The sequence below is a fragment of the Lycorma delicatula genome, chromosome 5 (assembly GCF_047948215.1).
Source record: "Lycorma delicatula isolate Av1 chromosome 5, ASM4794821v1, whole genome shotgun sequence".
Taxonomy (NCBI): domain Eukaryota; kingdom Metazoa; phylum Arthropoda; class Insecta; order Hemiptera; family Fulgoridae; genus Lycorma; species Lycorma delicatula.
In genome coordinates, this window is record NC_134459.1 from 179,351,089 (window position 1) to 179,370,262 (window position 19,174).

At 30.5% G+C, this 19,174-nt stretch overlaps 1 protein-coding gene across 2 annotated transcripts in view; it reads left to right on the top strand.

The window, feature by feature from the left end:
- Positions 1–16,719, top strand: part of spas (spastin) — a 42,832-nt gene extending 26,113 nt beyond the window's left edge. The window contains exons 7-8 of one of the 2 annotated variants that reach the window (XM_075367653.1): positions 75–268; positions 15,033–16,719. In XM_075367653.1, coding sequence (XP_075223768.1) covers positions 75–268; positions 15,033–15,109 — 271 coding nt within the window. In that variant the 3' untranslated portion in view covers positions 15,110–16,719. Of the gene's footprint in view, positions 1–74; positions 269–8,561; positions 13,562–15,032 lie in introns of those variants that run through there. The other variant, XM_075367652.1, reaches the window with a different exon arrangement.
- The last annotated feature ends 2,455 nt before the right edge of the window (positions 16,720–19,174 follow it).

The window sequence follows — 19,174 nt, forward strand, 5'->3', positions numbered from 1 at the left end:
ATTAATATTTCTATGTATGTAGAATGTACTCAGAGTATTGTGATTATTATTTAAAATTTTTTATTGCATTTCAGGAGATTTTCCAAACGTATTTATGTAGGATTACCAGATGCAAACACACGTGTCATATTACTGCAGAGATTACTCAGTCGCCATGATAATCCATTGAGTTATTCTGAATTGTGTGTTTTGTCTACATTAACCGAAGGGTATTCTGGTTCTGATCTTACGAATTTGGCTAAAGATGCTGCATTAGGGCCCATCCGAGGTATGAATCGCACTAAAATTTTAGTTGGGTATTATTTATTTTCTATTATTTTATACATAAATATAAATTATATATAGCATATAAAAATTTATTTAGATAAGTTACTGATTCGGTTGAGGTCTCATTTCATAGAAAAACACATCATGTTCTGACTCATGTTGTAGTTCACTGGTACTGAATTTGAGAACCAACACTGTCACCAGTGTTGTTAAAAATGGATACATTTACTGGTGCGGAACGTGCTCACTTGCGAGCTTACTACCAATGAAAAAATAAAAAAATTTAAATTTGAAAAGCTCAAATGAATCAATTATACAATATAAAATAAAAGCTTAATAACTAAATAATTCAAATTAAAGCAGGAATAACGAAATAATGTACTTTGGCTATGTAGTCTGACACACAAGTATATTATTAAAAATAAAAAAATAATTAACATTAACAATACAAAAAATAATTTTTTTTACATTAATTAGACATATTAAGCATATCAAAATTATATGGAATCATATATTTTGAATCATATATATGGAATCATAGAAAACACATTTCCACACTACTCGTTTGTCGTATTATTAAAAAAAAAAAATTATTTTAATATTAATTTTTCCCTTCATATATATAAGGATACTTTTTGCACGTATAAAAATAATGATGACCTCGCATCGAATACACCTATTTACCCAGTCTCACTGTCCTGTCATATCGAACAAAGAACACATCACCACTTCTGTGCTATATAACTTAAACACGTCCTTTCTCCATGACTGCTAAATTCACACCACACCCAAAACAAAAAAAATGTCAGTCTGGCTTCCCCCACCAGACGCCCGTTCGTATCTATGCACATACACACTTTTTTCTGAGAATATATATGCACTCACCAGCCCACGATGACATCACCGTCTGGCTATCCAGACCATGTCAGACATCAAAAAACAAAGTTATGTAATACAATTTCTTATCAAACTAATTACGTTTATTTAACTATTAAAATAATATAATACTATCTTGCCTATTTTCTGTTTTTAATATCAGCTAAGCCGATGAATATTTAACTACTTTTTAAAATATTGAAACTTTTTTCTTTATGACATAATATTGTTCGTAACCCACAAAATTTAGAACGGTTACACACTGTGTATTTAGGTTTTACAATTTGCAGTCGGTAAATGCAGTTCAGCATACTTTTTTTAGAGTATGGTGGAAGCCTCCTTTTTTTTCCTGTTTAGCCTCCGGGAATCACCATCAGGTATTACTTCAGAGGATGAATAGGGATGATATATATGAGTGTAAGTGAAGCGTAGTCTTGCACAGTCTCAGGTCGACCATTTCTGAGATGTGTGGTTAATTGAAACCCAACCACCAAAGAACACCGGTATCCACGATCTAGTATTCAAATCCTTATAAAAGTAACTGCAGTTATTAGGATTTGAACATTGGAATTCTCGACTTCGAAATCAGCTGATTTGCGAAGACGTATTCACCACTAGACCAACCCGGTGTGTAGTAGGGAGCCTCCTAGTAGGCATATAATTTACTCTTGGCACCAAACTTCATTTTGGTAGGTTGTTCTGTTAAACATATAAAATCACCAGGACACCCATTCATCTCTGAAGCTGCTGTAGAACAACTCAACAGCTTTCTCTGCAGAGAAAGCTTTTACTTAGTTTGAACAAATCAATTCTACATGAGACTGGCATTCAACAAACGACTGTTTGGTGTGTCTTACATAAATGATTACACTTGAAGTTAGAAATCTAACTACAGTTCAACATGTTACAGATGACGACAAAGTTGCTCGACTGAAGTTTTGTGTGGAAATGACAGATGAATTGCAGACAACAATATATTTTAGACCAATATTTAGTAATGAGTCAACATTTCACATCAGTGGCAAAGTGAACACCCATAAATGGAAAATATAGGATAGCAAAAACCCTCATGAAACTGTGAAAACATTTGTGATAGCCCCAAGGTGAATGGTTTTTGTACCATAAGCACAAAAACCATGGCTTGTTCTTCTTCCAGGAGGTAACCATAAATTGTATTGTTTATATGGACATGCTTCAATGACCAAGATGGAGGCCTCACTACCACCTAGAAGTTCAAGATTTTCTTGATACTTGATTCCCAGTCTGTGGATCGGTTGTGATGGTCCAGTTTCATGGCCACCTCACTCCCAAGATTTGACCACATTAAATTTTTTCTTGTGGGCTTTCATTAAAGATCGAGTTTATCTAGTACCTCCTTTACCTGCTGATCTTGTTGAGCTAAGACTTAGAATTAATGCCATAGCTGTAGAGGTAATGCCTGACTTGCTGGCTACAGACTTAATGAAATTGACGTCAGGTGGGATCTATGTCATATTACAAATGGCTTATTGCACTGTTTCTCAACCTGTGGGGTGCGCCCCCCTAGGGAGGCGTGATAACACTAAATGGGGGCTGTGAGCATATCAAAAAGAAAATATTAAAAAGATTTATTAATTTATTGAAAGGAAGCTTTAATGTTAGAAATAGACATTCTTAGTTCTTTCTCTATATTTAGCTGAGATCTGTATTTTGTCTTCAAAGCAGCCACCACAGAAAATCCGGTTTCTCAAAAGTAGGTTGTTGAAAATGGTAATAGTATACGAAATGCTCTTGTTTTCAGTGCAGAAAACTTAATATCCATCCCTGCCCAAAATTCAAAGAGTGATTTATTACAAAACTGTCTTTCGAAATCGCCACATGAAAAAAAGTCTATGAAGATTTCTTCTTCGGCAGTCGAGAGCCCTTCAGGAATATTTTGAATTGGATAGTAACTTGCTTTAAGTTGACTATCAAGAGAATACTTCTTAAATTTCTTTGCCAGCGTGATTTTCAATCATGAAAATTCAAATGCAAATGATTTTCAATGATTACAATAACAACTTTCACATGTTCTTCAGGCTTGTAAGTTTTAACTTATTCATCCACATTTGCAAACATTTCTAGGTTTTTGCTTTAAATTTCTGCTCTTCAATTATAGTTTTGTACAAAAAGCATTACTTTATCACTGTTATCCAACGTATGTGTATTTGCTCCTTGGGGTTGAAGATTCAAGGTATTTAATTTTTTGAATATGTTGACCAAGTAGCTCAATTCCATCACAAATAAACCATCTCAAAACTTCTCTGCTTCCGGCCGGTTTTCCTCTTCGAGAAAAATGGTGATTTCATCTCTTAATTCATAAACACGTTGCAAAAATTCCCCGCATGATAACATCTTGCCTCACAATAAAATAGTAACACTGAATGTACTGCACCCACGTCTTTACAAAGTGCAGAAAGGATTTGTGATTTTAGAGATCTTATTTTTATATAATTTACTACGGTTACAAGCATCGTTAGCACAGTATTCAGCCCAGGACTCATTTCTTTGGAAGCCAGAGCTTCTCTGTGGATCATGCAATCTTTTCAGACACACTGTGGAGATTTTTGTTTTACAAGTACTTGTATACTTTGGAATCTTCCAGACATTGAACGAGCACCATTGATGCATAATCCGACACAATTTGTCCACTGTATATTTACCTCGTTTATAAAATCATTTAAGATAGCAAATAATGCGAGTACTGTTGCTTTGAATTCTATTGGTTTGCAGAAAAGTAGTTCTTCTACTGCTGACATAGCATCACAAAATCGAACATAGGCAGTGAAATTAGCATCTTTATTGCTACCTATTGCCTCAACAGATTCAGTTCAAGCTGCTTTGAAAACAATCTGTCATGCAACTTCTCAAAAGCTATATAACCAATTTGATGGGCAAACAGTATCATTTGATAAGAGGTATGAACTGCAATTGTTTAGTAAAATTATCTCCAAACATAGTTTCTGCAATCTCAATTGTAGATGGCAAAAATCTTCACCAATGGTGTGAGGCTTTTTACATCTGGCTATTTTATATGAAACTTTGTAAGAGGCAGGTAAAAGCTTTTTCATTCACAAATGACCTGAATGTATCGATCAGTTTCCTAAATGTTATATGACTGAAATCATTCATTTATATTTTAGAAATCTAGTAAAGACTTGACGTAACTTCCTAGCTTTGAAGAAAATTTTAGTGGAAGATTAAAGCATGTTAGTTGACAAGTAAAGACTGTAAAAAATATTATTCTACTCATTAAAAATTATTCTTTTTTTTAAAAATGGTGTTTGTTTTACATATGATTTTAATTCAGAGAATTCTTGTGATTTCTTAACATACTGTGAAGCGTTTCCAAATTTCTTTTAACTTTATTAGGTTTCTGCTGTCTGCTGTCAAAATTTTTGAACAAATGACACACAGGGGCCTTTCTTCTTCATTCACTTCAGTACTGGCAAACCCAAAATTTAAGTATTCTTGAAAATATTTTTTTAATTTTATTTTTGGAACCACGCTCGTCTGTGCACTTGATGATTCACTATCGTTTAATACTCGCTTATGCCCGCTTTAAAATTTTTCCATGATTTTGTATAAATATTTAATACCGTGAATTGTAATTACAACGCAAATTACAACATACACATTCACAATAGATTTGATAGTGAGAAGGAGCAACTCAACTGAGACTGGCTGGAATTGAACAAGGTGCAGCATTTATAAACTTTTGCGAAGACGTTCCAGAATGTTCAAGACAAATCAGAACTTCTTGCAAAGCCGCAAGAATGTCAAATATGGTGGACACAAGACAGAGAGCAATAGATTCTGGTTTTGTCAATGCGATGGATCAGTGTTGCCAAATGTCAACAAATTTACTTATTCTTGGTAATTTGTAAGGTTTGTAATTAAGGTCGTAGTGTAGCTTTAGCATCAAAATACTTGAAATACTTTATTATTGTTTATCTTGTTATTGTATGAGAGGGGGGCGCAATGAAAATTATGATTGAAAATTGGGTTGCAAATACTGAAAGGTTGAGAAAAACTGGCTTATTATTGTATATAATTCAGCCACACTGAGGAAAATGATACCTTAATATTTAATTGCTGTACCTCTGTTTTACTGTATAGTGTAATTGTTATATAATAGAAAATCTGTTATTAGTACAGTAATTCTAATAATAATTTCAATCCTATAAAATAATTCTTTTTTATGTCTATCTGAATCCGTTTAAAACAATTTAAAAATGACCTGAATATAACGATCAGTTTCCCAAATGTTATATGATTGGGACCATTCAGTTATATTTGTTTGATTTATATTTTAAAAATTAAGTAAAGACTTGCATAACTTCCTAGCTTTGAAGAAAATTTTAATGGAACATCAAAGCATGTTAGTTGACGAGTAAAGAATTATATAAAACAAATTATTCTAATATTTTGTGGTATAGAATCCATGCTTACCGTATTCCACCCCCTTCACCTATTGTAACCAATATTAAGTGGCATCAGTGCCCCATATTCAGAAGTCATTATACAAAATTTCATAATAATTTGTTAATCCAGTCTAAAAATATTAGGTTTCACATCAGTGGCAAAGTGAACACCCATAACTGGCAAATATAGGATGGTGAAAACCCTCATTAAACTTGCAGGACATTCGTGATAGCCCAAAGGTCAATGGTTTTTGTGCCCTGAGCAAACAAAGACTGTATGGCTCGTTCTTCCAGTAGGCAACTGTAAATATCAAATGAAGTTAACGAGTTTGGAATGATAAATGATGAAAAAAATGCAAAAACATTAGATTTATTATCACCCGCCTCCGAATGAAATTGGCCAAATACATAGTCAAAGTAATTTACTAATATAATGGAATCATATAATTAGTAATAAGAATGTGATTTTAAATCCAGGAACATTAAAAAAGAAAAATTATTTTGCCCCACCTCTATAGGAGTTTGAATAAACCCAAACACAACAGAAATTATCTGTACTTCCTAAGTGGCATTAAATTATATGAAAATATTTTTCCTAACTTCTGAGTAAAATTTTGTGACATGGGACCCATAAAGTCATACCTCCCTGCCCCCGTGACCGATAGTAACCAAAATTAAATGACCTTAGTGCAACATATACAGAAATCGTTGTTTCAGATTTCATTGAAATCGATCCTTTCAGTCTGGCAGTATCAAGCAAAAATCAGGCCAACAAAATTTATAGGTGCATACATCCTTTTAGAATCTTTTACTTTCCCTCATATAATATACTATGTAGCTGTATAGTTTCTGTTCAAGCAGGAAGGTAAAAATATAATGCAGTACAAAAAAAAATAGTTAAAAATTCAGGGAGTCACGAACTAAAACAAATAAAAGGTTATAAAAATAATGAACTGGCAATTTCTGTTGAGTTACATATGAGACGCTCGTATAGAACCAAGTGATTAAAAATCAAATAATAAAATCATATTTAATTTTTTTATATTTGTTGGGTCATTTGAATGATCCGTTCAAATATAAAATGGAATTTTGCTATGTGGACCGAGGAAGAGCAGTGAATGTCATGGGATACTGTGAGTAGTTAGTTGGATATGTGTGGAGGGGAGCAACCGGCCAGCCACGCCTGTAGGTCATGTTCCTATGTCAATAGCAGAATGTCTGAGTAGCAGGTACCATTGTCTGTTGTGTGATGAATTATAATTTGATTTCTTGCCGGTAAAGGTGTCAAACCCTCTGAAATTTTACGTGACTCAAGGCACAGATTGAAGATGCTACCCTGTCAAAAACTCAAGTATTGAATCAGGCCAAAAAATTCCAAAGTGGTCATGATGCAGTGGAGAATGAAAGTCATGAATGTCGTTCACAGACAGCATCAATGATGACAACATTCAGGCCATTTGTAATCTTGTAGAAGGTGACTTCGCTTAAATTACATTAGAGGTTGGCACAATTGTTAGAAGTGTACATACAATGTTGTCACACTCTTGGATACTCCAAAGTGTTTAAGAAGTGGGTTTCGCATCTGTTACTGAAGCACTGAGAAATTTCTGGAAAGACTTCTGTCAGCAGCTTCTGAATCGCTTTGAGAAAGAAGAAGAAGAAGAAGAGGCATTTTTGGACTGTATTGTGATCTGCAGTGAAATGGGTCCTTCACCACATCCTGGAAAGCAAGAGAACAAGTATGGAGTGGTGGAAAAGCGGGTGGGTAACACTGATCAAGGCCAAGAAACACTTCTCAGCTGGAAGAGTTCTGGCGATTGCGTGTTAGGACTCAAAAGGTGTGCTGCTGATTGACTCACAAAGGACGGTAAATATGGCATACCAGTATGGTAGTATACGGTAGTTGTTGGATGACATCAGGGCTGTTTATACAACAGACACCAGCAACCGATTTGCAATGTCCTCCTTCTCCACAGCTGCATACAGCAGCTCAGAGTTGCAATAAACTCCCAAAAATTCATCGGACACCTTGAACATCCACCATAAATTCCAGACTTGTCACCATGTGATTTCCATGTGTTTGATTTGCTGAAAGAAGCGCTAGGAGGTAAAAGATTAAGATGATCTTGCAGTCTAGCATTATGTGCACAATTTGTTGTTGGGGCAGCCATCTTGTTTTTTTGATGAGGGGATTTGGAAGCTACCTATCTGATAAAAGAAAATGTATTTATATTGAAGGAAACCGTGTAGAAATATAAGGTAATTTATTTGTAATTTTATCACATCAATAAAGTTACTTGAAACAAATTCCAGTTTATATTTGACTGATCTTCATATTTTTGTATTTTTGAAGATTGAAAAAGAACAGATCCTTAAAACTTCTCTTCTTATTGTAATAGAATATAGAAAGTTTTTGTTTAAAATGTCAAAGTTGAGTCGTGGAATTACCCTTGTTGAGATAAATGATGTTAAACATTGTCATTTGGTAGTAAAGTCAAACAACATGGATATGCATTCAATAACTAATGAGGCACAAGTCTTGTCAGTTTTTCTCATGAATTACTGGAGCACTTTTGAATAAATTTATATAGAGCTGAATTTAACTACAGTGATTTAACATGAACTTTACCTACAGACCTAAAGACAGAGTAGAAAAGCCAAGATTAACAATTAATTATTCTGACCTTTGATGCAATGCTGTTCCATCTGGAGCCAGTGGAAGTCAAATAGTGTCTATCAATTTGCTTGTATATACTTTGAACCTGAAATAATTACTTTTGGGCACAGAATGGGTTTCTTAGGTCATCTAAGAAGTTGTGCTTTAAAATGGACATATAATTACCACATGCAATTGGTAATTCACAACATGTGAATGTTGTGCAGTATAATGGAAAAATCTTAAACTACCATCACGTTTGACAGCATTGCAAGTAGAATAATTATTTTTTTATCTGTTTTGTTTTGTATGTATTGCAGAATTAAATACAGATCAGGTGAGAAGTCTTGACCCATTACGTGTACGTAATATAACATTCCAGGATTTTGTAGAATCATTAAAAAGGATCAGAAGAAGTGTTTCGCCACTCAGTTTAGCCGCTTATGAAAAATGGAATAAGGAATTTGGTGATATGAGTCTGTAATATTCCACTGTTGTTTAATTTATAGCATTAAAAGCTTTCTGTGTCTTAATTGTTATATAACTTTTCCTTTTACGTTTTGGATAATTACATAATTTTTGGTTAGTTTTATTTTAAACAAAAACTTTTTACGGTATAAATATTTAAAAATTTAATTAAAACAATTTGCTTTTATGACATAGATTAAAAACTTTATCGAGTAGAACATTCTTTATTTAATCGATGTAATTCAGTCCTTTTTTAATGTTTCAAAATGATTTTTAATCGGTTTATCTTTTGGTGATGTATTGAATATTAATAATTTAAATGTGAGTATACAGTCTGATCAATTGGTGTGTGCAAGTTGATGATGAAATATTGTAGTAATCTAAAAATTAATACTGCTGTGTTACTCTGTGTTCTGTTGATTTATTACAGTAAGATTACTAGTTAAGCAAATTATTAATGTTGAAATGTTTGTAAGAGATAAAAAAGATGGTAAAACAAAACAGTCGATTTAAAATCATAAAAAAACTTGTTCATATTATTCTGTATATTTTAAAATTTGTTTCATGATTGTTAACATCAACACAATTGCAATTAGTTAATGTATGAAGGAGGATTACAATGCATAAGTAGGTAGTCTTGTCTAGTAATTTGTAACTTGCTATATTTATATTCTGAGAAATGTCCCGCAGTATATATATATATATATATTAACTTAAATGTAATTTATTTTAGTTTATTTTCCTCTTGATTGGATAGAATTAAATATAATATCAAGACATATTTTAATTAAAAATTATTAATTTTATTAATTTTTTGAAGTCTGATGGAAATTCCCCTTTTTCATAAATATTACACACCAGTTTGTATAATCTCTCAATCGCTTCCTCACCTGCAGCGCGCAGTAATTCTGCAGGTATTCCGTCTATTCCAGGAGCCTTTCTGCCATTAAAATCTTTTAATGCTCTCTTAAATTCAAATCTCAGTATTGTTTCTCCCATTTCATCCTCCTCAACTTCTCTTCTTCCTCTATAACACTATTTTCTAATTCATTTCCTCCGTATAACTCTTCAATATATTCCACCCATCTATCGACTTTACCTTTCGTATTATATATTGGTGTACCATCTTTGTTTAACACATTATTAGATTTTAATTTATGTACCCCAAAATTTTCCTTAACTTTCCTGTATGCTCCGTCTATTTTACCAATGTTCATTTCTCTTTCCACTTCTGAACACTTTTCTTTAATCCACTCTTCTTTCGCTAGTTTGCACTTCCTGTTTATAGTATTTCTTAATTGTCAATAGTTCCTTTTACTTTCTTCATCACTAGCATTCATATATTTTCTAAGTTTATCCATCAGCTGCAATATGTTGTCTGAAATCTAAGGTTTTCTACCAGTTCTCTTTGTTCCACCTAAGTTTGCTTCTGCTGATTTAAGAATTTCCTTTTTAGCATTTTCCCATTCTTTTACATTTTCTACCATCTTTTTTACTCAAACCTCTTGCGATGTTCTCAAAAAAATCTTCTTTACCTCCTCTTCCTCAAGCTTCTTTAAATTTCACCGATTCATCACCTTTTCTTCAGGATTTTAAACCCCAATATCTACATTTCATTATCACTAAATTATGGTCACTGTCAATGTCTGCTTCAGGGTAAGCTTTGCAGTTGACGAGTTGATTTCTAAATCTTTGCTTAACTATGATATAATCTATCTGATACCTTGCAGTATCACCTGGCTTTTTCCACGTGTATGTTCTTCTATTACGATTTTTAAACTGGGTGTTGGCTGTTACTAAATTAAACTTCATGCTAAATTCTATAAGTCAGTCCCCTCTTTCATTCCTTTTGCCCAACCTTTATTCACCCGCTATATTTCCTTCCTTGCCTTTTCCAATGCTTGCATTCCAATCTCCAACTATTATTAAATTTTCATCCCCTTTTATGTGTTTAATTGCTTCGTCAATTTCTTTGTATACACACTACCTCATCATCATCATGGGTGCTTGTAGGCATATGATGTTAACAATTGTTGGTTTAGGTTTTGATTTTATCCTTATTACAATGATTCTATCGCTATGCATTTTGAAATACTCTACTCTCTTCCCTATCTTGTTGTTCATTATGAAACCTACTCCTGCCTGCCCATTATTTGAAGCTGAGTTAATTATTCTAAAATCATTTGACCAAAAGTTGTATTCCTCTTCCCACCGAAGCTCGCTAATTCCTACTACATCTACATTTATCCTGTCCATTCCCCTCTTTAAATTGTCTAACCTACCAACCTTTTCAGACTTCTAACATTCCACGCTCCGAATTGTAGAATATTATTTTTTAATTTTCTGGTAACCTCTTCCTTAGTAGTCTCCACCTGGAGATCGGAACGGAGGACTAGTTTACCTCCAGAGTATTTTACCAAGGAAGGCGCCTCCATCTTTGTTATATGAAAATGCAGAGTTACATTTTCTTGGAAAAAAAGCAGTTGTAATTTTACATTGCTTTCAGCTGCGCAGTACTCACATGATTGAGTGATGTTGATACGGCCGTTTAAGTCATCCTGACCTACATCCTTAATAACTACTAAAAGAGCTGCTGCCCTCTTTCAGGAATCACTCCTTAGTCTTGCTCTCAACAGATATCTCTCCGATATGGTTGCACCTTCGGTCCAGCTACTCTGTATCACTGAGCACTCAAGCTCCCTCACCATCAGCAAGGTCTTATGATTCATAGAGGGAGAGTAATATAAATAATATATGAAAATTATTAAGAAAGTGGACAAAAATTTTAATTTATTATTTATTGGAAAACCAGTGTAGTTAGAAATTATATCGGTTATTCTGTTGGCCAAATAGTAATATTCAGCAGAATTTTGCCGAAATAGATCTTGCCCATTTTACTTCTGTTGCCAAAAAATTTGCACAAATAGGAATCCACTGGTTTCTGTTTGTTTGGATGCTTTCTTATTGTAGAATTTAGATAATCTCTTGTCTACTGACATTACCTGCTTTAACACCAATGATTTTGCTTGTCATTAATGTCTTCACCATTTTGTGACTGATGTTCATCTAATTATGATGTAGCATAAAGTACATTGTGTACTGAAAAAAAACAAAACACTACATCTACTTTCCCATTAATTTCATGTTGTAGCATAATGAAATTCTGTTAAGTTTTGAAATGGTTTGCAGTACTGTGTGCTTTAACGCTACATAATTAATATTGGAAGGGGATTGGGGGCAATGATGTCAGAGTGATGGCTACAATATTTCTTAGAACGTATAACAATTTTTACAGTGCTATTAAAAGTAAATTATAAGATAACATGATGTGAAGTAAGTAGATTGAAAAATGTGTGAGCTGGAAGTTGTGGTCATATAACCGATTAGACTATAAATTATGTATTTTACCTTTTCTGATACTAACTGTTACAATGAACTTGGGTTTTTATATATTGTTAGTTATTTTTTAAATAGTTTATTTACATTTTTCAATTTCATCATCAGTATTAACTTCATTATACTTTTTAGACATTGTACTCTCCTAGACTATTTGCTTACAGTTTTTACAAACAAGTACTTTTGTTTACAACAGATATTAGATACTTGCAGTACAACATTTTCAATTTTTCTTAAGTGAAACCTTCAAAAATAATTATCTGCAACTAAATGTATAAATTTTAAATTTTGCATATATATGATATAGTTTTACTTTCTGATAATCATAATAATTTTGAATTTTTTATTCGTGCAGATAATTAACATCATTACTTACCCTGATGGATAGATTGCTCTTTTCGCTTTCTATCCTATTTCCTTATCCTTGATCCGTTTCTCCTCATTATTTTTTTTGTGGCTGAAGATTTGATTCTGCTTGGTCCTTCATACTAATGATCCCAGAACCTGAAGAATCAATGCTTCTATGTATTTGGTAGGAGGCTGCCTGTGAATATCAACTCAGACTGCTCTTTCTTCTCCAATGGCTAAGCATAGGTTAAGTATTTGGTAAACCCCCTCTCACGATACACTTAATGAAAAAAATTTCAATAATTATCTAGAGATTAAAAATTACAAAGTTTCAATTTTTCCATCTGATTATAATATTTCTTATTGTTAACCAAATTTTTACATGAACATCATTATTTTGGCAATCTCTTTTTAACATTTTATAAATTTACTTTATTATGTTAATTAATGAAATGAAGCATTCTATTGTTTAATTGACCGTTAAAGTTTTCTGGTAATACTTCATTAGACTGTTTGTAATTGAGGATACATTTTTATAATTATTTTTGTTGTACTGACCTCAGTCAAAAGAGGTAGAAGAACATAGCATCAACAACCGGTTGACTTTATCATTACATCCTTTGATGAAATGGTAAAATAAAAAGTGTTTATTTAAAATGTTGCGCATCTATATAATAATATATACTACTGTTCTAGGAATATTTTATTTGTAAATTCATTTAACAAAGTCAAGATTATTTGGATGACTATGTACAATTTTAACTTTAACTGAAATCACATTGTAGTTTCTCAGTAATTTCAGTCTTATAAATTCTTTATTTAGAATAAGCTTTGTTGTTGTTATTTTTTTTATTGTTTTTACTGTTTTAAACAAATATTAATTCATATTATAAAATCAGTTTACATCTGATCATATTATCTCTTGTTAATGTTAACCAAATTTTCATAGGAATGTCAGTATATTTGTTATTTCAGTTTAACATTTATTAACATGTTACTGGTGTAAATTAATGAGTGAGCATTCATTTGTTTTATGTTTTACCACCGTTAAAATTCTATTTGAAATTTATTATGAAATACAAAAATGTGATTGCTAATAGAGCTTTGTTTTTATCTTTCAGTATGTAAATTTGCAGATATCATTAATTAATCAGACACTATTTCTAAAATAGTGTTATTTTTAATGCTGATGTTTATTATTATTATTCTTTTTTTTTATTAAGTATTGTATGCTTAAACAGTAAATGTATTTTTATATGAAGTTGATTTGTTTTGTGAATTAATTCCTTGCCTGTTATATAATGTTAACGTGTGCTCATGTATTTAATACCTATACTGTCACATCATAACATTTAACAGCTGTTGTTATCAATTGTGTTAAATATTTTTAATTTTATTTAGCGATATATGGAATTGAATTATATTGAATTGTTTAAATTTGTATATTATAATATAATGGATTTAACATCATCGACATACACAGCTGTTTTGACCGAAGCATTTATTATATTAAAAATAAAGTCAACATTATTCAATTGTTCTGCCATACAGCAAGATGATTGATGCATTTTACCAAGATAAATACAGTGGTGAGCATCGCCTATTTGTTTCCTAATCGATTCAATGGATGGAGATGCCCATCGTTGTCTGTTGCCAATAATTCAGGCGATTCATGGTTGCAGTGTTATAGGTTTGTCCCATCAAACAGTGCATTTATTAGGCTGTTTTTATTACTTCAATTTATTTCTTTATTTTATATTTCTAAATATCTTATTATTTTCTGTTATTCCTTTTGATTATATTTTAAAAGTAAATTAGATTGTATCTTTTTAAATTTAATTAACAAAAAATAAAATAAAATTGAACCACCTTATTCTGTATGAGAATTTTTCTTAATTATTTTTCCTTTTTAATTATGAATAATTCAAGAAAACAGCTATTTATATAAAAATAAAGTAAAATTCATCTTTTTCATTTTTTTTAGACAATAGATTATAAAAATGACCTTTCTACGGTCTCAACTCACTACAGTTGGCTGTATTCAGATTTGCTGTTATTGTACTCTTCTTTTTCAGTTTATAATATAATAATAATAATAATAATAAAAAAGTATTTTTGCTTTTGTATTGTCACAAATTTTTATATATTTCGTTGAACTTCAGAATACCTACTTTTCTTTCATGAATTATAAATGTAATATATCACTGCTATTAAAGAATTGACTCGATAAATGTTTCGGTTAAAATAGCTGGTCCGTTTACAATGTAATAATCAGTATAATTTATTGTTTTTTTAAAGCTAAATCTGTAACAAATTATTAAAGTTTGAAAATAAGTATAACAGAAATTACAGTAAAATTTTCAATTCAATGTACCATAATTGAATCGGTCCATCCTCTGATTGCCTTATATCAGTGTAATTTAGTTTGAGAAAACTAAAAGCATTATTTCAAACTTGAAAATATGTGTTTTTAAGTATGAGATCGCTCAACAGTTTAGTTGAAACAAATCCACTGTATTATGGATTTTTATTTTTTACTTGTGTCACAAATGTAATTCACTTTTGTCTGTTATTTTTAGCAAAACTATGGTTTGGTTGGAGTAAAATCTCATTGTATTATATCTGGTCGTTTATGAAACTTAGAAACATAGGATGAGTCAAGTAACCTTTAAACTTACATTTAATCGGGTAAATCTTATTTTGTACCTTATACTTAGAAATAATATTACTGTTAATGCTTACAAAATTAGGTGAACACATAGGGAAGTAGTCTGGTAAAAAATATGTGCTTCATTTCTTTTTAGGACACGCCGCTTTTTTTTTGTTGAGATGATGAAGTTTAACTGTTTTGGTCATTTTGTCCTATGAGAATGGAAATTTGTAGCATATGAAAAATGCCATGCCTGACCTGGATTTGAACCTAGGACCTCCAGATGAAAGGCTGAGACGTCACCACTCTGCCACAGAGATCGGTGCTTTTTTAAAGAACCTGTTGATTTTGATTAAGTATGTTCATTAATTTGTACGGTTGCAAATTATATTAATATTCATAATTACTAATTGTATAATATAATTTTGTCTGAGTCACCAAGAAATTTGTTGTGAATTTAAAAACTTTCTTAACCTCTTTGACTTTGGGTTTGAATTTATCCATTATACTAAACTTCTTTTACAAGACTCCTGACCAGAAAATGCCTTTACCAAAATAAGACTCTGTCTTATTTTACAGTAAAAAAATTTTACTGTTTGGCCAGTTTCATTATCTGTTAGTAATCTGTGGTAATATAATTAATTTTGGTGATGTGAATAAACATCCAATATTAAAAGACTGCAATCCAGTATTTAAGAATAAATGGGACAGACTTCTTTTTAATGAAATTGTAAAATGTATTAGAAAACGTTTCTGTTAATATAAATATATTAATCTTGTCTGTATGAAGGAGTTGTTAATTTTAAAGTAGAATTAAAAATAATTCATTTAGAATTGTGTTGGAGTTTGGTTAAAAGAAAAACATGTACAATTAATACAACCTGTTTTCTACTTTTGTGGAAATATGCTTTCAGAATATTTTTTTAGGAATTTATTCATCAACGCTGCACTGATAAACAACGTTACTGATCGTGACATCTATTTTTAAATGGTTAAATAACAATCGTTTTTTGTTGTATTTGTTTATTTAATGTATTATTTTTGTTAATATGTTTTCTGATTTCATAAAGTTTGTTTTATACATTTGTTTAAAAATTAGCTGTAAAATCCTAATTGAAACTACAGGAAACATCATTCGACCAATTTCATTATCAGTACGACTAACCGCAAATATAAATGCAGGACACCTTATTTTGACTTTATTTATGATGATGAGATGAATGACAATTTTTGTAGCATGTAAAAATGCCTGCTTGACCAGGAATCGAACCTGGGACCTCCAGATGAAAGGCTGAGAAGCTACCACTCACACTACGTAGGCCAGTGACTTATCTTGACTTAATTTTATATATTATCACACTTAGTGATAAAAGAAACAATTACATGAAATTGCCTATAAATATTGCTTTCAGAAATATGAATACTTACCGTATTGGACATAAATGCATTCACCTAAGATTCAGAAACATATCCCAGAATTTCACAAAAATCAGAATCAACCTTTGCAAATCCCCTTACAGAAACGATATATCCACTCATATACAAAGTTTAAAATTCATTACATTTGTCAAAAACAATTATTAAATAAAACACACATGCGTGCACGCACACACAGAGAGTGAGAGAGAGAGAGAGACACTTCACTAATGTTTATGAGAGTCCTAATTAAAACATTGAAAAGGTCTGGTGTAAGCATATTTCTATGTGTTTAGTAATTTATTTGTATTTGTTTTTCTAACTAAAGCCCTACCCAAATTCGAATTATTATTATTATTAGAAAATGACAAAATGTCAAATAATTGTGAATATTATCAATCATTATTTTGTATTTGAACATATAAAATAAGTGATTTTTGTCAGCTGATGATAATTAATTTTGATTTAAAATATCGGTACAGGGATCACAATGGAAACAATATTTGAAGTCGTTATTACTGAGCTTATTAAATAAATATTTTTAAGAATATTTTATATGCACTTACTTGATTTATTGTGGCTATGTACAATCAAAATAAATTTATTTGTAAGCTATTTATTCTTGTGTATATCATATTTTGTCATCTATTAGTTTATAAAATACATTCTTATATACTTCTATTATTATTATAATATATATAAAATTATACTTTGATAAATATGCATATATTTAATTTGTCAGACATTTAACTTTGTTGTATCGCTTTATATTTTATGTTTGTATAAACCACGAAATATAATTATTTTACAAGCACTTTTGCAGTTACATTTTACATCATTTATTATTTTTAAGTCATAATTAATAAAATATTTACTAATGAACGTAACATGATTGTTTATATATGGTATTTATATTTTTTCATTAAATTTGATTGTAAGTCATAATTAACATCTCTGTACTAATTCAGATATTTATATTTTATATTACTAATTCACTAGAGTACAGAATTCAGTCCCAAGATAATTTCATACAGCTTATATTTCCATAAATGTTCTTGCAGAACATCATTTGGCATTTTTCATTTTTACATTTGTAAATTAAAAACTTGAAGAACATAAAATAAAAATTAGCTAGTTCCCTTTCTCAAATAGTAAGCTTGTTCTTCACAGTTCTACTATTCTTATTTCTTATTCTGAGGATAAACATCAAATGTGTATTCTTTACTTCTACTATTACAGCATAAATAATTGAATTAAAATCATTATTTTCTTTTGATTTAGAGAGCAGGTGTGTTTACTGAATAACAATTATTATTGGGTATTATGCAAACAAAACATAAATGAAATGAAGATTTTTTTAAAACATTAGAAACTGTGTTGTAGTGAAGTATAAATAAAATTATTGTCCATTCACTCAAAATATTAGTAGAATACAGTATTCTGTATTATTTTTAACAAGATTTAGAATAATTTTTTTTTAAATTTAAAATAAAATTTTAAAACTTACTTTTAAACAAAACAAATACTCAAATAATAAAATAAACTTGATTGTAAATAAACTGTAAACATAAAATTAACAAAAAAAAAATTATTAGCCTTTTTTATGATTTATTGGAAGAATGTTGTAATTATACTTTGTGCGCAGTTATTCCTCCGTTTGATTACTGTGTCAATCCCTATATTTTGTAATAATGTAGTGAGCGCGTAAATTTCTATATTTTCACATTTCTGAACAGAAAGTTATTTATTTTTTGGCCTTACCTGGAAGTGCAAAGTTGTGTTGGTTCTTTTTATTGTATTTCTGTATATTTTCATTACTTGAAACATAATTTCTAACTTTTATACAACTGTTAAATTTAATCGCTAATCATTGCGTGTCATCTTTGTTATTAAATTATAGAATTTTTGATTCTGCAGAAAAGGAAATTTAAGAGGGACTGTAATAAATTAATTTGTCATCAACATAGTATTTAACATTATAAGTAAAATATATTTAGAGCAGTAGCATCCATCATCGGAAAGATATCTTTGAAACTACGAAAAGCAAAGCCACTGAGGGTTATAATCTTATTCCTTTCATTTGATGTTTTATTTAAATTTTGTAATACATCTGTAATACTTTTTACCTTACAGCTATCATATCGATCTTGTTTTTGTTTACTGAAAAAGGGTTATGATAAATAGAATTTATTTAAATAAATTGGAAATTAAAAAAGTACCCAAAAATATTTACAAGAAAATAAATTAGTTTTAAACTAGATAGCCATTTTTATTGTTTAATTATTATAATCGCTTTAATTATTGCTTTCTTGTTTTTCAGAATGCATAATAAAATAATAATATTTTTCTAATATTCCAGTTTCATATTATTGTTCATAATTTCTAATAATTCAAGATTACATTACATTACTGTTTTTATTCAGGTGGTCTGTGATTTTTGAGAATGTTGGTATTATTTTTAAATTTTCCCTCCATAAGGTCCTAAAAATCTGACTTCTGTGATCTGTTGGTTTTTCTTATATACAAAACCAAAGAAGTAACAAAAAAGTAAATTGAAGAACAATCAACAGCAAATTATGAATAATCTGACTTCATAGGCAAGACTAGTCATTAAAAGGAACACATCCTAACAGATTATTTAAAAATTTAAAAGAA